This window comes from Pelecanus crispus, chromosome 19, assembly GCF_030463565.1.
Source record: "Pelecanus crispus isolate bPelCri1 chromosome 19, bPelCri1.pri, whole genome shotgun sequence".
In the NCBI taxonomy this organism is placed as follows: domain Eukaryota; kingdom Metazoa; phylum Chordata; class Aves; order Pelecaniformes; family Pelecanidae; genus Pelecanus; species Pelecanus crispus.
The window spans coordinates 1,550,576-1,571,856 of record NC_134661.1 but is presented as its reverse complement, the minus strand read 5'-3'; the positions used below and the strand labels follow the sequence as shown (position 1 = coordinate 1,571,856).

At 46.2% G+C, this 21,281-nt stretch overlaps 1 protein-coding gene across 3 annotated transcripts in view; it reads right to left on the bottom strand.

Annotated features, from left to right (window-relative positions):
• Positions 1-21,281, bottom strand: part of FLI1 (Fli-1 proto-oncogene, ETS transcription factor) — an 87,370-nt gene that overhangs the window by 59,080 nt on the left and 7,009 nt on the right. Inside the window, exon 1 of one of the 3 annotated variants that reach the window (XM_075723253.1) lies at positions 18,589-18,615. The exons of 1 other annotated variant lie outside the window; for it this stretch is intronic. Coding sequence is in view for 1 of the 2 variants with exons in the window: in XM_075723251.1 (XP_075579366.1) it covers positions 16,980-16,997 (18 nt within the window). In the remaining variant the exon portion in view is untranslated. Of the gene's footprint in view, positions 1-16,979; positions 17,158-18,588; positions 18,616-21,281 lie in introns of those variants that run through there. One more of the 3 variants, XM_075723251.1, reaches the window with a different exon arrangement.

Genomic DNA, 21,281 nt, shown 5'->3' with positions numbered 1-21,281 from the left:
ACCACAAGAGCTGGCAACAGCACTGCCATGTCATCCAGCATTTCTCTTTCAGTTCTTCTACAGAAGTCGATTAGCCCCACACTGTCCTGTTTCTCACTTCTCTTTCGTACACTCTTATTTCTCAAAGCCTCTCTGGCCATGTGGTATCCAGAACCAAACGCCTTCTGACACGTGCACTCGTATCATACAGAGTGTTTATTATGAGCCCAGCTTGGTGACATGAGTATTAATGCAGAGGCAGCTCACAACTGCACTGGCCTTGTTTGCTGTTTTCACCTGCCTGATAACTCTTGTCAGCTGAATTGCTCCTCAGATTTCTTAGGTCTTTTCTGGCAAAGGGGAGATGCATTTCAGCCCAACACCAGGGCTGCCCTCTTAGCGTTTGGCTGGGTGCAGAAGCTTCCCTCTCGCTTTCTGCAAGGGCGTCTCACTTGTTTCTTTGTGTTACTCGAGCCATATGCCTCTTTCCCCACGTTTAATTTGCCTCAGGTCTCCATCGCTCATCTAATCTGCAATATAATTGTCTAACTAAAAATACAGGAGGCAAACCCCAGACTTTCTTCATTATCTTCACCAGAATGGGTTTATAACAATTGAAGCTCCAGCTGTTTGTATGCAGGTATATATCTCAATTTCCTTGTGTTTCTACAGATTTGTTCCACCCCGCCTCACTCCCCTAAGGCGCGACTAGAGAGAGAAAACCCAGACTTCATGGTACATTTCTCAGCTCCTGCACTAAGGTCCTGTGTGCACTTGACCAAGTAAAATAAGAAGCACTCATCTAAGACTCGTCTTATGCCCAGAAGAGCAGGTGAACGACCATATCAGGAGACCAGGCCTTCTGTGCCTCAGGTTGCCTGTCTGGCTTACCTTGTGCATCTTTTTATTCACCTTTTTTATTAGGATGAGTAAAGAACCAGCCTCTCTAAGGGAAACGTTCGCATCTACGATCAGGGTTTCCACTCCTGCCAACGCCCCCGCACCCAACCGCACTCTAGAGTTGCATGACGCGGGGGAAGGCTCTGAGCTTGCTCAAAAGGCAAAAACTCATTTTAACTGCATTTTCTCTCCCCTTTGTTTTTTAAGAATCAGCGTGCAACAAATGGTACTTGCTAAATGACTGTCTAACCAGACAAAATGGTGCAAACCTCCCAGCGTGCCCCCCCCAGCTGGAAAGCACTTGTCCTTAGCAGGGCAGGCGCTGCACCCCTGCTCGCAGCCACTGTCAGGTGCATGCAGAAGAGGTTCCCAGTTCTATAGAGCATTGAGAGACAAGAGCTGTTTCTTGTTATTGCAGCCTCTAATGAAAATTTGCCTGCCACGTATCCAAGTGTGATCTGGAAGCAGATTTGCACCTGTCTCAGCAGGCCGAAATCAAACAATAACAGCGCTGAGAGAGCAAGTTGGTTAGCAAGCGGCAAGGGCAAAGCGAGCGGCTGAAAGCCCCCTTGGTACGCCTCTGCTCTACTGCTGCTCATCAGATCCTTTTAATCAGATCATCAGAGCAAGGACTTTTTTGTGCTTTACATGCACGTTACATACCTTTCTGCTCAGGAAAAACAACCCACAGCTAACGTGACCTTTGCATCTTTGATTATTAGGGCTGGAAAGAAAGAAGTGTCCATGAGAGCGTGTAGTACCGAGCAGACAATAGCCGCTGCTCTCCCATAGGCTTCTAGAAACGCGGTGGTGGGGTGCAGCTAGCACCCTTCCTGCTCACGCTGAGGGTCTGCGACTGTACAAGCTCAATACAATGTGTGTCGCATGAGATTTCTGTTACTGCAATTGGTTTAGGTTGTACGGGCTTCAGAGCAGAGACTGGTTTTTTCTGTGTTTCGTAAGTGACTAGAGCATTTGAGATCCTATAAATAGTGTCTGTCCTTTCCTAGTTGCAAAAACCCCATCTCTTGCATCCAGCTGCTTTGAACTTTATTTCAGTGAGAACTTTCTATTGACATTTTAGGCACCTACAACATTTTTTGTCCAGCACTTCCAAAGCTCTTTGTGAAGATTTGCCAGTTTTCAGCCTTACCTCAGAAGAGCATTACCCATTATTATTTTACAATTAGGAAAATCAAGGCACAGAGAAAGCTCTAATGATTTGGTCAGGGTCTCTGGGTAAGAAAGAGGAATAAAGCCAAGGAGACTCCACTTGCAGGCTTTTGCTCTAATGACTGAACAGCATTCTACAAAAAGTCTAGCTTTTTTGAAAGAAGGGACATGTGAGCATGATTGTTATCTGCTGAGCAGAGTCGATACCAGATAAGAGATCTTTCTTCTTTATCTTTTTACTAAATAATAGATGACCGATTATGATCTTAGATGCTAAGAAAACTTTGTTACAGATAATTTCAGGTTTCTGAACATGTTGCTTTTCTAGAAGTATTCTTATCTATGTAACCCATTAAGTTAGTCATAACAAAGTGTGAATAACGAAGTACGCATCTTGGACGCAATTCCTGCTGAAATACTCCACCGCCTGACTCAGGATGAGTAAACCTCAAGTTGCCCCTGTGCTGGGCGAATACACTCTGGAGGATGGCTCCTGTTCCAAAGAGCTCAAGGTCTGGGTAGGCAAGATAGAAAAACAGGGAATGATCAGTCCTGCCTGGCAGTTCAGTGGCTTCCTGTGGTTGCACAGAAAGTCACTGGCAGAGCCAAGAATGGAAGTCAAGTGTCCTGGATCGTAATCTCATCTTTTAAGCATGAAACGTCATGGGTTTGGGTTTTTTTTTTCCCTAACATATTTGTTACTCTTAAAGCAAAACAATCTTTCTGAGCTCCTTTGTAGGATTCCTCCAGGGTGTGGGAGCTGGCCATCCTGCCCCACTTCAACACCTTATCAGCTCCAGATGAAACAGTCTGCACATAAGCAGGTAGGTAGCTGCATGAATCCATATCACTGCAGTGCTGGGTGCGGTAACAGACTCAGACGAAAGACTAGAGCCAAGGACTTCTGCAAAATGACTTTTGAGGCATTTTATGTGTACAATGCTACAGAAATCAACACTGGTAATCATTTAGACCTGCTCACCCCCCTGACCCTAGTTTGAATCCAAGTTAGTTTTGATGGAGTCAGTGGAACAGCAAAGGTGTAAAAGGTGCATATTTACATATATCTATTTGTGTAAATAAAATTAGCATTGCCTGAGACAGATCCATTTTTCAACAGTTTGCTTAACTCCACCAGTTTAACCTGCAATTTACACTGAGTAAGAGATGAACCACGCTCCTTTTATCCACCGTAGCTGATGATACTCAAAAGCACTTTGTTTACTCAGTATATTGCACATTCATTGAGCCTTGTATCAATAAACACTGCATGTGCTGACACCATCTGTATCAAAAACTGCTTCATGGACAAAGCTCATTTGCAGATACACCTAACGCTCGGGTACAGCTCATTCCACACAGCTAAATTCCTTACAGCTTTTTTACTTGCTACCTGAATTAACACTACGGCAGGCCTGCTAATCTCTATTAAAAAAATCACATACACACACTTGTACTTGATATTAAAGACTTAAGTTCACAGAGAAACTACGAGCACTCGTGTATTTGTGAATGCATGCATATGCAGTGTAGAGGACGGCTTGGAAAGACGCATCTTGAGGCAGTGATGTAAATGTGAGGGAACTAGAGGGTGGTTCTTGTGTGGTAGAAGAGGCCGTGAAAAGAGCATGCACCTTCCTACCATGGAGGTTCATCTCAAGAAGGGACAGAGGGCTCTGTCCCCGCAGAGCTGAGCCCTTGGGACCTGAAAATAGCTGGTGTCATTCATGACCTGGGCAAGACCTGGGTAAAGAAAGACCTAGGCAGCATTTGGGAGAATGGTCTGCCAGGACTCGGAGGGATTTCTTGTCACAGCCCACTCTGTTTCTGCTCCTTCGCTACACAGACCTGTCACATCCACGTTTTGCCTCTCTGGGGGTGTACACACACCTTCCACATCACTCGTTTCCAAACGCGTTTGCATGGCATGTCGGCTAACCTCCTTCAGGCTGGCACAGAACAGTGTGTGGTGAGAAAAGTGCTGCTCACAAGACAGGGCTTCTGTGGTTTAGGGTTATGTTAATTAATGAATTCTTTTTTATTTTTGGAAGTCTGCAGCTGCTAGTTTTGAAACGACCAATCCTGGAGCTGCAAAGTATGAAAGAAAGGGTAAGAAATCAATGGAAGAAATAGACAATCAGAGTGGGGTCCTGACTGTGTACTGGCTGCTATTTTTTAAAACACATAAAAGTTTGGCTTATGCAAGAAACCATCTGGTATTTAGGCCTAGTTGAAATTTTAGCTGCGTGCGTGTGCTCTGTGTATGAATCAATGGAGCAGCTTCACAGGCGCATGCACGTACTCTGCTGGACTCCTTCACCAGGCAGTCCAGGGCACTTGCTGCAAAAATCTGGAAAACCGATTGGACTTCATACCTTTCTTACTCGTTCTGGACGGCTCGGAATGGTCTTTGATCTAAGGGAAAACATACCTTCCCGTCACAGCCGCAATGCTACAAACCCACGTTACAAATAAGTGCATGACCCAAAAGCTTGCTAGCTATACCAGTATCTCAGGAACATGGTAGCAGGTTGTTAACAAAGAACATAATGACAAGAACCACTGGGTTTCTTTCTGTTCAGTACATCGCATTGCAGGACGTGCCTGCACTGAGATCGTTGTAGCTGCCACTCATGAATAGAAACGCAGTCAGTCCCACCTCGTAAGAGCATCTACTCCAATCCAACCAGACAAGGCAGAGAGGAAAGGAAGCATTTGCTTACTTCTGCAGATGAGAAACTGAGATACAGAGAGATGAAGTGAAATGCCTGAACTCATACAGCAAACCTGTGGCAGAACAACTAACTGAACCAGGTTGGGCACTGCTGAGGACAAAGACTGGAGTGAATTAACTGCTCACAGATTTTTCTGACTCACTAGAAGTTTAAAAAAAAAAAAAAAAGCAAACATTGCAATCCCAGAATTGCACCAGGGAGGCTTCTTCCAGTGTGTGTCAATGCCAAGCGCTGGGAACAGCATGTGCCACTCCAGTGACTCATGCTGAGAAAAGACAAATTCAAACGGGAACAGGTGCAGCTGAGGGATAAGGAATAACCAGGAGAAGGGAGGCTATGAAAGAGATTAGAAGATTTTTGTTTATCCTGGCAAAACAGAGGGAGGTATGGCGGTGGCCTGTAAATACACCAGGGGCATAACATCAGGGAAGGGAAAGTGCTGTTTAAGCTGGTAGTGCTGGCTTGAGAGAGGTATCAATCAGTCATGAGCAAATGTCAGTTCAAAATCAGAAGACAGCATTCAGACATCAGAATGAAGAAGTTACAGAAGTCCTTTTCAATGGGGAACAGTGGTGATGGAAAGAAAACCACCCCTCCATCCTTTACAGAAACCTTGAAGAGTTTGGGAAAGGAATGACAGAGCATGGTCATGTCTGACAGCAGAGTGGAGCTCAAGAATTGCTTCCACTCTGGAGTTCAAATTAAGTGCCTTAACTTTTCTTCACTCCTAAGGAATTTAGAAGAAGAATCTCTCGTTACATACGGTCCTTAGCACAACAGAGACCACTCTGGTCTGTAGGCACTACTGTAGCACAAATAATTCATAACACTAACGATCAACCATAATTACATCCTTCCTGAAGTAGAGATGACATATGAGAATACCAAAAGTGAAGAGCAGGGAACTAACTGCGAGCTTATTCCATCCATTAATGACCACCCCATATTCTGTGAGAATGAGAAAACGTCTGCTCTCAGATACAGTGGTGCACATCCAGAGGATTCATTGCAAGCAAGCTTGAACTTCAGGGCGTTGCTTTCTCTTCCTAAAGGGGATGAACTCCATCCATTTGTTAAAACCTCTGCCCACTGCTCTGGAAGTGCTGTGAAGGCAAAGGATTCCTATAGCTGCAAAGCAGGGTTTTGGATGCCAAACAGCAACCAGCAAAGCGGACAGAGACACCACTGTCATCTTTAATACCAACTTACAGAAACTGTGTCCTGGGCATGAGTTTGTTGGGGCTCGGAGTTAAAAGTGGATATACCCTTTTCCCACCAAAAAAGTGTGGGGATGATGCATATTGGGTAAGTTTTTTACACAGCCTTTCATATAACGCTACTCAAAATCCAGAGGACCCGGTACCATTGTCAAGGGGAGGACAGAGCTGCTTTTCAGAAGGACTAGAAGGTACCGTGGCAATGCCCTGTTCCAGATCTTCCTCTGTAAAATTTCTGCGTGGGTAAGAAGTAATACTTTTCGGCCTGGACCTGTCTGTGCTCCTTCTTCCACTTTATGCAAGGCAGAAGGCAGATTTAGCACAAAAACTCTGTACTGTGAGATTCTGCACAGGCGCTCGATCTGTGGCAGGCCGGCGAGGAGCTGGAGTTTGGGCCACATGCCACTGGAATGGTAGCAGTTTCCCATCGGCTTAACTAGAGACGTCTCAGATTTCAAGTACAATCTTAGTGTCGCGAGGGAATTCACCATCACTTGGATAAAATGTAGCACACACAAAATTTGCACGCACACTTGCCTGGTGGAAAATGGGATTCAGAAGAAATATATGCAATTGAAAACACCCCAGATCCTGATAAGATACATTGGGTTTCTCTTTGCGTCAGTTCCTCACTAAACAGAAGATCATTCTTTCTCTTGTCAGAGTGGAGCTGTTACAGACAATTTTGGTAATATTTGCAGGATGATACTGGGAGTTCTTGCCTAACATCACTTCAGTGAGAGCTTATTTTAAAGCCTGGTTGGTTCTAATGAAGTCAGATGTATTAGTTTATGGCTCTTAGAAATATCACCAAAACATAAATATTTGTGCTGTGGAAAGATATACATGTGCATATTAGATCTAATTAAGGAAGGATGTTACCACGCATGTCACATGAATTTTGCAAGCAAGTTCGGGTTAGGAGTGTCATCATCAGAAAAATTATTCTTGCTGCAGCAAACTGTCTCTGAAGGACCACGAGCTACACAGACTGTCGTCTAGATTCTCGGTATGCCTCAAAGACACTCACAGCAACAGTGATACCTACTCAAAATGACTTTCAGTCTTTGGGGATCAATTTAGAACGGCGATCTGTCCGAGTTTTGAGCTTGTACATGCATCAATAATTTCTGGCTTGGGTTATTTTTCTGTGTGTCAGTGGTAAAAGACATGTAAGGGTGTTTAAGGTCCACCTTCTGCTACAAATTCCTGGGCAATTCTAACGCCAGGGACTTGTGACCAGGACCCTTTGCATCTCTGATGGTGACTTGCTGAGCGACCAGTTGCTTCCTGCATTTCACCTCCTAGGTTTTTTTTTTCTTTTCCTGCTTAGATTATGGGCTTTTATTCCATCTACGTGCCATGCTTCCCCTTAGTGGGAGCCTCTAGGGACAAATACCATAATACAAGGAATTAATCATACGAGTCACGACTTCTGGTTCTAATCAGGAGTCAGTCCTAAAGGCTGATCTGCAACACGACCCTCCTGGACAAATCCTCAGAATTTAATAGGGATTAAATCAATGGAGTTTTTATGGAAATTGAATTATACTGTATAGAAATTGTTCCATAAACAGAACACAGCAGAAAAGGCGAAACTTCCTTGATTTTCCCCTGGATTTTACAGAAGTGATACAATTTTCTGATACCTTTCCCTAGGTAAGCCAAAGTTATTTGATTAAAAATGACATTTTTCAATGTAGAGGCCTAGGATTTTGTTATTACATGAGAAAACCTCAAACCAGTTTTTTTCAAACACTGAAACCTGCAGAAAAGGAATTCTGTAGGAGGGCAACGATGCTAATTCTTTTCCTTGCTTAAAGTAACATAGCTCCTGCTCCTCCCTTAGGCTTGGGTGAGCAGGGCTCCCTGGAAACTCTGCCGCCTTGTTCGCTGGTGCGGTGCAGTAATCCTCTGCTGATTCAGTCTGGTTTAACCACTGCCTGTCTCTGGCCACCCTTCCAAGTTTAGACACCACATACATACATTAAGGCATATACAGAAAACAGGCCAAGTCCAGAATCTTTTATCCTATTCCTTCCACCGTTCCTGAATTTTGATGGTTTGGATAAATGAACCTGGGATATAAGCTACCTATTCTGGAGAGGCTGAACTTGCAAATTCATTTTGCCTCCATATGCAGATGGGCAGTAGGCAGCGCAGCTTGCAGTTTCCCCTCTCCTCTCTAAGGCTGTCTGAGCTCTGGTTGTTTGGATAAATGGATAAACTCTAAACATGACCGAATTGCGCTGATTTCAGTGGGAATTTGCAGATATCCAGCGTCTATTTCTCAGAATCAGGCCCGTGTTTGCACTTATCTCTGTGCTAACATACAACTCCATACTTCTGTAGTTGCTTTTAGTTGTGTTTAGAAGCACTTTCATAGGCATCTCCTCAGCCCTGATCCGAGATCATGTTCCTCTATCTGAACAAGAAGACAAGCGATTCTTGTCATTCAAGTGAACTTGTGATTCTTATAAAGAAAAAGCATTGGCTGTGACATGCGGATTGTGAAGGGACGGAGCATCTCAGCAAAACAGTACGCTTGTCAGCTGGGTGGGGGGGATTAGCTGGGGAGAAGTGGTGCTTTCCCAAGGGAACAGGCTCCTTACTGCATGGCATAATTTGGATTGTGCATGGAATCTTTCATATCCGCAGCATATTCCTGATGTGATTGGCAGGACTGAGATAGAACTGCATCCCCATAACAGCTAAGGGGAAAATAGTTGTAAGAAGACAGTAACTGCCATTCAGTGTGGTGACTGAAGAGAATCATTCCTGTCAAAATGTATAGGGCTGCCAGTTCCAGTATGTACTAGGGCAATGCCATTTGTACCGTATATGTGTGACCGTTTTGGGGAGCATTTCTGCCAGTGGCCTACATATTTCAGGACACAAAGTTCCAGCCCCAAGTTCAAATACCAAATAAGTTCACAACAGACAAGCCTGTGCAAATCAATGAGACCTCAACAGCTGATTATTTGCTTTAGCAGAACATTAAAAATCTTTTACCTCTAGTAACATGCAGAGTCTTTGGCCAAGACTTTCCTTTTCTGCTTTACTTTGGTAGACTAGAACATGGTGGCTGCCCACTGCTCTGGAAGTGGTTTCATTTCAACGCCACCACAGCTCTTGCCCCTCTGCAGCTGACAATGCAAAACTCAATTAGATATGAAGAGGGCACTATCACTCTAGGCAGCTCAGAGACTGGGCAGAAAAAAAAAAATAAAAGGCAAACATTCGATGCTAACATTATATGAAGTCCCAAAGAGATTTGGAACAGGAGCAGCGGAGGAGTTACAGTTTCCTTTGTTCTGTTAAAAGGAAAAAGGAAACACATCAGGAAACCAGACTGTGGAGCACAGGAAGTCTCACTTTGGCTGATAAAAGGGAACTGATGTGAGGTTGGTTCAGATGCAGTTATAAGTCAATTAAGCTTGGAACAACAAGAAGAGCTATTCAGAAGAAACCAGAAAGCCAAATTCTGCTTTTAGCTGTAAAAAAGGTATTTTAACCTCGCCTAATCTTTTCCTTCTCTTCTTCTTTAAAAGAAAGCTGCTATAAAAAACGTTCAAATAAGAATTTTTTCATCGTACAAAAATCAGTTTCTTGAACACACCACACCTTCCACTGACCCCACCATACCTTACTCCAGTTTCTTTTTTTCAGTCATCAACTGTATTCTTGCTGATTTATCTCCTCCCCTCAGATCACAACCAGCATTAGTTAAGAAGGCCAGTTTTTTTGCTGAGTGAGAAATCAGCAAATGACTAATTAAAGGCTGTGCTGCCCGTTATGTTATTTTCACTCCCTCTGCATGATTGACAAGCGTGAGGCAATACGCTAACGTTCAATTCCTGGGTGTGCAGCTTTGGCAGGCTGGGGTGTGGGGGCTTTTTTTTTCTTTTTTTTTAATTGTTTCTTGCTCCTTTACAGCCCCGTGGTTGGTTGAGCTCTGGGTTAGTCTATGCTGGAAGAACAGGAACAAGGTATATGCAAATAAACCAGTAAGCTTAGCTATATCCATGGCATTTACTACAGGAGCCTCTACTGAGCTGCATTTCTGACTGTATTTTAGAACCAAATCAGGAAAAGAAAGAATGCTTGATATACATGAAGAGCCAGGGTCATTTTCTTTACAGCATCATACCAATGCTGAAGAGAAGCAGAGGCTGAGATTTTGCAGGACGCCTGTGGGATGTAGCCTTACTTCTCCCATCTATTTCCAGTGAGAGTTGTACGTTCAATGCCCCTTGGCCAGTTTTGCAAATCTTAATCAACATGTTTACATGCAGAATCAAAATACTTTGTTAAGCACCCAGAAAGCAGCCTGGTCTTCAGGGGGAACAGTTACCTTCAAAAGCTAATGAGAGTTACAGGCTATCGGTACCTTTACAAATCAAGCTGCTTGCTTAGTTAGATAAATATGCACTTACATACCTACTTTTAGGGCTCTGGCTTCAAAACATGGAAACAAAACAGAATTAGATGCATCAAAGTGTCTCTGACATCAAATACTGATGGTCCCTGTCAGGTCATTATTTCAACATTTTGCCTTTGGTGCTATTTCTCACTGGAGAAACAGAAGGTTGATCAGGACATACTTAAATGTCTTCAACAGTAACATACAGTAACATATATGCCTTTTGTTTGGGTCTCTGTCTTACAGCTAAAGGCAAAGCTTTTGGTAGCGGAGGTGGGGGAGGAGGGAGGTAACGTTTGTGGCTTTACTACAAGAGACAGGTTTCTAGATCAGTGTTACTAGCTGTGTAGATACGCATCAGTAATTATGTGGCCTGGGTAATGAGAGGAAGAAAGCAAATAAGCAGTAGATGCATTAACATTTTGAAGGCTTTGATATTTGGAACGCAGTAGAGTAGATTGTACATTGTCCTGTACCATCCGTTGCTGTTTATACCAGCATAATTTAGGTTGGTGGTACGTTACTTGATCGGTGCCCTGACTGACCGGGCGTCTGTGATGACGCAGCACGCAGGTTAGCAAAGACTTGAGTCCGCCATCGGGTGAATTATTTCCAGAAGGAGGCAGAAAACCACATTTGCATGGTGATATTTTAGTCTGTATTTTCAAAACCAGCTGTAAATATGCACTCACAGCCTTGTAAGAAAACATTTGTTCACTCAGAAAGTGTTCTTAGGCATCACCCATGGAAGTGCGATGGGTCTTTGAATAACTGAGAAGCGCACTGCAGGCAGCTCTTTTTACATGCCAGTGCTACATGTGCATTGTGCGCTCGTGTTCACATGCGCATGAGAGCACGAGAGGCACAGACACTGGAAATAGATCTGTTGTTCAATTCAGAACAAAAGATCTAAAGAGAATTTTATATTTGGGGGGGACAGTTGGCTTCAAACCAACCTGTAGAGCTAAGCTTAATGTATTAGACCAGTTTTCCTAGGCAAACCGTGCACACATTCATGCACGCCCTAGCACTAACACCATGCTTCTGCAGCATTAGGTGTTTAGCAAACCCACAAATATCTGAAAATCTGAAGTTAAGGCTCCCTTGGCTCCTTTCATTTTCCTGCTTGTGCATGTTTGCGCTGAGATGGGACATAGAGTCTTTCTTTAAGTGGTCAAGTAAACTCAAGCAGAATGAGACACACTCATTTTTCAAAGGCAACTTATGGGGTGCTGTAAAAGAACTTCACACACTGACGTTTTACTGGGAGAAAAAGAATGGAAGATGCTCTGGTTATCCGTTCATAAGTTCTAGGCCTGACCCTTCTGAGAAGATGTGAGCTGAAATCAAGATGAAAGCCTTCTGTAAGACCAAGAAGGAGAGACCTGAAGCAAATAAACTCTGCTTCCTGCAAAAATTGCTATAAGTGCCCTTCCCCCAGCACACCTCACCTTATCAGCATGTCATCTAAGACCTCACTTTGAGGTGCAACCTTGCCCTTTGCTTCTCGACTTCTGTCCCTTTGTCATAATACTCCAATGACTAGTTCTACTCTTAGCAGCAGGGCTCCAGCAAAACTCTCCATAGAAGAAATTTTGCAAGGAGTGATAGAAGCTAGGCCTCTCCCCCCATCTTACAGCAGGAGCATCACAAAATTAAAATAAATAAATAAAATAAAAGCATGAAATCCTCAAGACATGCATGCTACTACTTAAAGTGACCACATCCTGTTAGGGTAAAATCCACAGTGGTAGAGAGAAACTATACAAGGCTTGCAGCACCTCTTTAAAGCCTCAGGGTGAAACCCCAAGTGCCTAAAATCTAAGCAGTTGATGCTGTTTTGTTGTGTATTAGGTTTGCTTCACACCAATCTTCCTTCCCATAGCTGGAACGATTCTACTACAGAGCAGCAGAGCTACTCAGTTTACCAGTTCTGAAATAACTTTCCCAGTGTTTTACTTGTGTAGCAAAAGGGAGTTAGTACTGAACACCTCGAGCCGACAGCACCCAGTGCTACAGCGTGGTTGTAAGTTCATACTAAGGCAAAAGGCGAGCATTTGCATGCAGATCTTGGAGGGAAACGAAGCAGCATTATAAAAATATCCCAATTACAAAACATTTCTAACAGGTTTTTGCTGTTAAGTATTAGAAAGCCATTATGCAATATAAATGTCGCCTGAATAGGGACTAGGGTATCAGGGAATATCATCACTTATGTCTTGGAAATTTCAGATGGTTTTGTTCAAAATTGCTTTTGAGGGACAGCAATGTGGAAAATCTCCAGTGAACAAATGTCTTTGTGATTTTTGTTTTTCTTTTTTCAATCTGGAGGTTAAGTGTCTTGCCCTAGGAGTCAACGCCTTTTTGCCAGGAAAGGCCATCTCTAAAAGGCCAAAGCCAGGGCAGTTTAAAAATGGCAAAACAGACATTTAAACTTGTTCAAAAAGGAAACATGTTCTTAGTTCAAGATCTTGATGGCCAAGTTTCAGGACAAGAGCGAACGCCTACAGTTCACAAATGACAAGAAACAGTGATTGCAATAGAAACCCTACCCCACCCTTTGCTATAGCAACACCAACATACAAGTTGTCTTCTCGTGGAAGGAGACAAGTACGGTTGTCATCTACTTGAGTAATGCAAAATTTTCATTGAATGTCCTTCAGCTGGTCTATCTCTTATGTCCAGAACATAAGGATAAACATCTTGTCGCAGACTGAAGGCAGCAGTTGCACAAAATGTGCTTTTTTTATTAACAGTCAGGCTTTGACAAGTGTATTTACTTTAATTATTGTCCACATGTAAAGTGGAACTGAAACAATTAAACCAGTTTGAAACCACACCATTTGTTATTGTGAGGAAGCCCATGTGTGGGCATCTTGCTGCGATTAGATGTACCCTTTTTTGATTGAATTTGAGGCAATAAAAACCAACCCCCCCAAACACAATGTAAATTAAGTCAAAGCGGGATGTTAACCCAAAGAAGATGTGAAGTATTTGGAGGCATACAATAAAAACGTTATCAACTATTTAAAATTAGTGCAAACGTGAGCCGTCATGAGTTTCACTGGCTCCCAAACATCTTCTGCAAGTGTTGTTCACAGAATATGAACTGAATATGGAAATGAACTAGTAAAGATAAAAGATTTACTGCACATCTTTCTCCATAAAAGACCTTAAAGCATTGCTCTAGAGGTCGCTTTCCAAGCCAGCCAGTCCACCTCCTGTGTCAGGTATTAAACAGATTAGTTGAAGAATGCAGCAAAAATTGCCTCCCACCACCTCAGTAAGTGATCTAATTCCCCTCAAGATAAATAATTATTTATGAAGAAATAAAGACGCGTTCTAGACCCGGTGCACTGGCTCAGCGATATCACACGTGACGTAAGTCAGTGCGTGATGGGCAAAGATGACTTACAGCCCTGAGCTGCTCCCATAAGACATGTTTATACGCATGGCATTCCCTGAGCTTTCGGTTAAAGATCTCTGAAAACAATACACACTTGCACGCAATGTCCACAAAGGATGCGAATGTAGCCCAGGATCATCCTGGCCACATCTGTTCTCTGACCATGCCCCGTTTCCCCAGGAAAACTGGTTCTCCAGGTTGTGAGCCCTTAGAACAGCTCAAGGATACACTGATTTACCCCTTCACCGCAAAGTTGCCCTGCAGTTGGGCAGGTTTGCAGTTAAATTATTCCAGGTAGGCAAAACCAGCCATTAGAGAGTCTGTTGTCAAAGTTTTTTCTGAATGGCATAAAAAGATTAAAAGTACAGGCCCAATATTGGGGATGACAGGGTGAAGGGAGAGATTTTTATAGTAGTCTGGACTCAGACTCCTCCTGTGTCTGTCAAACGTGCAGTTAAAAGTCTTTGGCTCAATTAAAACAATTAGTCCATGGGATAGTTATGCACAGACTTGCAAAAACAGTCACTCGTGTTGCTTAAATTGAGGACAATCACCTGGAACGCGGAGCCCTCTCCCGTATCTGTTCTGTGCTGTGTAGCACTTCTCTTCTACGCGGACAAGTATATTTCTGAGTTTACGGAGGGAAGTGCTTCTTAACCACGCCGGTACCCAGATTTCATCTGGTCCCTCACCGTGTTCTTGCTCTTGATAAAGAAAGAGCCTTTTTCTGTGTCTCTCTTGCCCTCTAGTCACTTACGTGCATCTTTCTGCCATATTATTTCCCAGCCCAAAGGCACAGCTTTGAGAGAAATCAATGCATACATCCTACAGAAGAGCAGCCCTAAGGATACAATTGCTTTTAAATTGCTTTCCTCTGGATAGAGTACAGGTTTGCTTTACTACATCGCAGAATTTACAAAATCTACCCTGAAGCACAGGTTATATATAGAGCTCAGCACATTAAAAACACTTAAGCATCTCAAGCCACATCCTCTCCCATTGCCCTTCACCTGAGGCAAGCTAGGCAAGGTGGCCTAACCCCTTCCTTTCAGTGGTGAACTGCAGCAAATCTGTCAATGCGCGGGTCTGATATTCCTCAGGAACCCGCTCTTTTTCTCCCCGGTAAGAAAATGTGCAAGAAATCGCAGATAATCCTGAGGGCACTACAGCAGCACTGATCTAAATGCCTGGTACAGAAAAGGGGTAGATTATAGGAGGAGGCAAACAGGACATGGGGACCTGCAGCAACTTGCTGATGATCCTGGAATTGCTCAGTAAATGAACCCAAGAGCAGACTCTGGTGTATCTGGATCCCATCTCTCTTAGCTCAAACAGCCAAATTACTTCTGGACTACAAACAAAGCAGGACAATATAAGAAAAGGCTGGAGAGCAGTCAGCGAGCAGATCCAGGAGCCGGGGCAGTGACCTGGGATGTGGCCGAGTTCCTCCTTTCGCCACAGACTCCCCAACGTGACTGTAGGCCTAGCTGCTAAGTGTGGCAGTTCCTCATCTCCAAACTGGGGAGGCTGGGGGGGGTTAGCAATAATACTTTGCAACACGGGGTGACTGGGGAGAGGAGGAGCTCCCAGTAGGCACCATGGGCTACGTGGGCCATGGGAATACTTCAGCACCTTCCCGAGGATGGTGCGGAGGACTCGTGGCCTGTGAAGAAAAGCAAGTCCATGTGTGCACCGCAGCAAATGTACAGATGGGAAATTTCTGCACTTTCACTGCACAATATTTAGGGCTCCACAAATCAAAGAAGGTTGTGGTGCACTAAATGTATCCTGAATGAGGCCCGGGTTACTTCTGCTACAGATCTGAGGAGGTGGGGGGGGAGATGTGTCTTATTCCTGCCGTACCTGCCAAATTTTGTGCTTTCAGCGCTCCCACTATCTCTCCTCCTTTCTGACATTCACCCGTTCCTTCTTTCTTTCCTCTTTCCATTTTCTCTTCTTGGCAATCTCTTTCCCTCCCCCTTCTTTTAAGACCCTTCCAAACAGTGCACTTGTCGCAAGCTGCAATCTAAGGGAGAAAGTTTCGGTTCCTGCCAGTTTGCAGCTTCTTTCTCCCCAGGTCAGCAAAAAAAAGAAAAAAAAAAAAAAAAAAGAAAAGACGACTTTTAAGAAGAGATCAACACCCCACCCAGGCGATAGGCATCTTTCGAAATCCTCCAACCCAAACACACCCACAGCGTCTCTCGCTTCAAGGCTCTTCTGTTCGAGCTGCTTCTGTACTACAGCGCTCCCCCAAGAAGAGCCCGTAAGAATTGCACAAGGGTCCCCCAAAGCAAGAAAGCCAACCTTCTGCTGCCTAGGCTCTGAGAAACGGCGTGAGCCACCTCAAGGGGCTTGGAAAAGGCTCGGTTTATCTTTGCAGAGGCTGAAGGACCGGCCGGTTGGATGGGGGAGAGGAGGGGGAACCACTCTCCAAGTCCCAGCAGCGTCCTCGGTTGCTCAAGGCCACCAGAGGTTGGTTATGTTCGTGGTTTTTTGCCACACTCTTTGCTTCCCCTTCCCCCTGCCTCGCCCCAAGCCAGGGTGATGTTTCTCCTCCAAACCGCCCCATCCCTCGCTCTCTTCCACCCCCACCCCCCAAAAAAAAAAAAAAAAAAAAAAAAAGAAAAAACCCAAACTGCTGGAGGAAACGCACGGGCGACCACCAGAGCCAGCAGCGCATTTCAAGCAGGGCCGGCCGAGGAAATCAGAGCCGGGGGCACGCATGTGGGGCCAGCTCGGAGCCGCGCTCTCCCCCGCCGCCCTCCCCGGCGCCTCGCAGCCCCGGCCGGCGCAGAGCCCCGGGGCAGGAGCTGTCACCGCCTTCCGCCCAGCCGGGCAGCTCCCCGGGGTGCCCCCTCGGCGGGGCAGGGAGGGCCAGCGGCCCCGCACCGCCCGGCCAAGCGGGCTCCGAGCGGGTCGGCGCGGCTCCCGAGCCCCCCGGGCAGCGGAGGCGGGGAGCCCCGGCACGCCGCGGCGGGGCAGGAGGAGGAGGAGGAGGAGGAGGAGGAGGAGGAGGAGGAGGAGGAGGAGGAGGAGGAGAGAGCGGCCGCTCCGGGGCGGAGGGACGGAGCCGGACCCCAGCCCCCGCGCCCCTTCCCAGCGCCCCCCGGCCGGAGGGGTCCCCCAGCCCCTCCTGCCCCCCTTACCTTAATAGTGCCGTCCATCTAGAATAACTTCCAGCCGGTACCAGCAATATTCCACACATTGACCCGGTTTAGCCTGCAACCGAAGCCTCCTGAAGTTTGGGTGTTTTTTTTTTTTTTTTTTTAAATCCTTCTCTCTCTTTTCGCTCTTCTCCCTGCCCTTGCAGCGGTTTTGCTTTTCTCTCTGTATCCCCTCGCCCTCCCTCCCTCTCTCCCCGTCTCTCTCTTTTTTTAACTTTGGTTGTTGCAGCAGAGCGAAAAAGAGACAGTTAACCGGATGAAACGTTTTTTTCTGCTAATTTTGGGAAGTGAAGTCACTCGAGGAGGAAACTTTCGTCTCTCCACTGGTCCTGCCTTCTTGATGAAAAAATATATATTTTACATACAGGATATTTGCTCCATTTAGATAAGAAGGGGCAGAACAATAGCTACCTCTGTCAGCTCTTGTTTGTCGCCAGGGCAGCCGGTCCAGCGCAGCCCTTGCCTTGCACCCCAGACCGTATTAGCGAGCGCCGTGTGTCATCCCACAGTTTAGTTTAACATGTTTTTTGCAATTTTTTTTTTTCCCCTCTGCTTTTGGCTGGAGCGGCTTTAGCCTGACTCACTGAATTTCCGTCTCTTCCCACAGATTTTCTTATTAATGCGTTTTCCAGTCACAGGCAAAAATTAAGGGGAGAAAAACCGTAAATACAATTCGGTTCGCGGCAGGCAGAGGGAGAAAATAAAAACGCCTGGCGATTAAAACGTATTTAAAACATACTTCGGCCCCTCTCCTTCACGCCTCCCAGCAAGGAGCGTGAGTGGAGGGTCCGGTCCCTGCCAGAAATGAGCGGCAAGGGCAATAATGCGAGACAGACAAACGACTCCAGCAATTAAACACGGGCTGGAAATGGGGAAAGCGGAGGCTCTTTTCCACTTTCAGCCCTTCCCTTCACTCCCAGTCACCTCGGGGGTTGGGATATCGGGCTCTGAGGCAGAGATGCTGCGATGGATGGAAGTCCATGCAGTTCGCTCCAGGGGCTGGGAGCGCTTGCCCCAGCCTCCTCTCGCAGCGCAGGTTTCTCCCTAAGCTGTTAAAAGGCGGGGGGACCCCACACACACACTTTATAAGCTAAAAAAATGACAAAAATTTACAATAATTGTCAGATCGGCTGAGTTTTCCGTTCCCGGATGCCGTGTCAGAATGGGCACTGCAAAAACCCAACCACCAGCCTTTAAATCTCATTTTTAAGACCTGGCGAGCCCCTGACGTGCAATCCTCTCTTTCATTCAAACATCCCCAGAAAAGAAAGGCGCTTTCCTTTTTCCGGGAAAGGCTTGAAACCCTCCAAAGGACCCGAGGAAAGGAGACAATACCCGCCTGTCCAGCTCACCCGCTCCACTTCCACGCACACATTACCCCCCCCCCCCCCCCCTTGCAAAAATAACAAGCAGCTAACAGCGGAACACATCATGCAACACTTTGGGCGTCCTTTATTCCCCACTTCTGCAAACTGCTGCAGCCGGGGGAAAAGAGCAGAGGGTGGAATAAAAGGAGGGCGAAGCCAAGAAAGAAAAGTGTCAAGGCAGGAGGGCACTCCTGCACGTCAGATCTCTGGGTGGAGAGGATTACCTTGTCCAGTGCCGGTTGTGTCCAGTCTTTTTGTTTCCCCCTGTCTTTAGTCCAACCACGGGGAGGGGAAGGGGAGGGAAGGGGGGGAGGGGGGGGAAGCAAAATTATATCCAAAGTTATTCTGCACCCGCCCCTTCCAAAAGGGAAATGCAATAATGCCACTAGTGTTTCTGCTCGGCTGCGGCAGAGATGCCTTATTAATACTTTATTTCTCCGAGACCGAAGCTGGCAGGAGAGAGCTGTAGATCCCCCTCGCCCCTCCCTCCCCTCCCTCCCCCCTCCTCTGAAATTAGCCTCATCAATTCAGCTACAATTTTTTAGTTCGGATGCAGACACGGGACTGAACGTGACCAGACCTGGAGGTTTTGCCTTGCTGCTTGCCAGCGATTGAGGCCGTCTGCAGCCGGGAGGTGAAGCGGGGAGAGAGGGGGAGCAGAGAGGACAGCCCCACCGCCTCCCCTCTCCCCCCCCGCCCCCGTCCTCCCCCTGTCTGCTTTACAATCCAGGGGTCTGCGCCGGGGTCCCCGGAGAGCAGCACATCTGGATGCTGCTAGCGGGGTCAGGTCCCCCCTCGCCTAGGGCCACAAGAACTGGAGTTCAATTAAAAGAAATCACCGTTAACCCTTTGCTTTCCTCAGGCCTCTTTCTTTCTCCCCTGCCCCCCCCCGCAAATACTCTTTTCTCCACTCCCCCTTCAGCGTTACCACATGGCAGGCTGCAGCAACCAGAAAAGCAAGAGGTTAAAGGGAAGAGTGAAACGCATCCTTTCAAAACCCAAATGGTTTCCTCTCTAGACAACACTCCCTACCAGCCCCGAAAAACAACGGGGGTGGGGGGTGAGGGAGAGGACAGGCTGAGGATCTTAACCGCGAAAGGAAAGGGGGGAGGGAAAAAAAAAAAAACAAACCCAAAACTGGAAGGAGCCTCTGTCATCCACGGACCTCACAGAGCATTTGGGTTTTAGGCTGCGTGACCGACAGGTCTCGGAGGGGCCGGGGAGCTGAGAGATGCAGGGAGAAACCACCTGAAAAGGTGCCCGGCCCACAGGAGAGGAGCCCAGCGTTTGCAGAACAGCCTGTCCCCATCCCCGGGCTGGAGGGCCAAAGGAGTCCGGCACCCGCCGCGGATCCCCGGGGCTCCCAAAGGGCTGGAAGATGTCAGACAGCCCCCCCTCCATCCCACCTAGGGATATTTTAGGAGCCCAACTCTGCATTTTATTGCCAGACGGGCACCATGACCCCCAGGGGCTTAGTTTGCATGTCTGAGGCTGACTCAGAATGAAGCTCGTTCGGGTCGCTTGTTAGATCGGGTCCGTCAGGGATGTGCCGTGCTTTACCCCTTGTGTTTGGTCTAAAATAAGATTTGCGAAAAGTCCAAGAGATAAGGTCATGAGCAGAGTTAAACATTATAACAGACAAGCTGAACAATCTACTATTTTCCTCCTAAATAATGTAACAATAGAACCTGTGCTTCGTCTTTTCTTTTTTTTCTTCCCCCCCCCCAAAAAAAAGAAAAAAAAAAAACCCAAAAACAAACCCACCCTTGAAGTTATCTCAAACTTTTTGGAAAAGGCTGGAATATTCATAAACTCGGTGCGCCAAGGTCTGAATCATCCTAGGTGATTGTTCAGCCACTTTGGGTATTTAACTGTTTGAGAGGAAGGCAGCAAAGGCAGGCAGGGGAAAGCAAAGCCACCGCCGGGCACGCCGCTGATCAATGTGCGCAACTTTTAATCTGATGCTCAGCTTTTGGATGCACATGTATGGACAGCAAAGGAATTATCGTCTGTTTAATGTGGTTACCACCAGACATCTGGAAAAGCATTTGATCTTGGCAACCGCGGAAGATTTCAAATGCTTACATTGGGACAGGCTGGTAGAAATCGGTTACTCCTCAATTATGATTTTTTTGTTGTTTGTTTGTTTTTCACTCCGCTTATGAATGAAACGAAATCCTCCACCCAAGTTTTTAATTAGTTCGATATTGACCTCAAGCGCTTGGCATGTCCCCACCTCCTCTTTTCGTCCTTATAATTGGGTTACAGCGACTGCAGCCTCACACGGAGAAGGTGAAAACGCCGGGTTTGGCGTGATCCGGCTGAAATTAATAAGGACAGGCTGGGGGGGATTTGGCCCGGGACCATTTCACGTCCAGTATCAAAGGAGTTAAGCCCTCGGTGTAGTTCAATGCCAGTCCTTGGCGGGACTACATAACCTCAAAGATATGGATTTTCTGTCTGTAATTCACGCGGGATTAGTGGTCATCACTTCATAATTAAAACCGTCTCGTTATTCTGTAGGAATAAACATAATGAAAACCTTCCCGGGCCTCAGTTGCAGGTTAGAAGTGTTCTTTTCGGAGGATGGGAAAGGGCTTTGGCTTATTTCAGCCTCTCTTACCCGCAGAGCATCAGCTGAGCCCTCGCTAAGCCCAGCCTGGGACCGGTGCTCCGGACTAAATCCCGGTTTAGTGGGAGCCCCAGAAACCAGCAGCCACGCCCGGACTTTGTCGCTAAGAAGTGGCTCGTTTCCCACTAAGTGCGACGAAGTGGCCTCTATTTTTTTTTTAAACTAGCTTCCCTAGACACGCGTTTACATGCCTTGTGCCAGGTATATCGTGTATTACACACACAGAAACCTTGCTAGAGAGACTATGCCCTGCAAACCTATTTGCAGTATTTACCATCCCTCCTT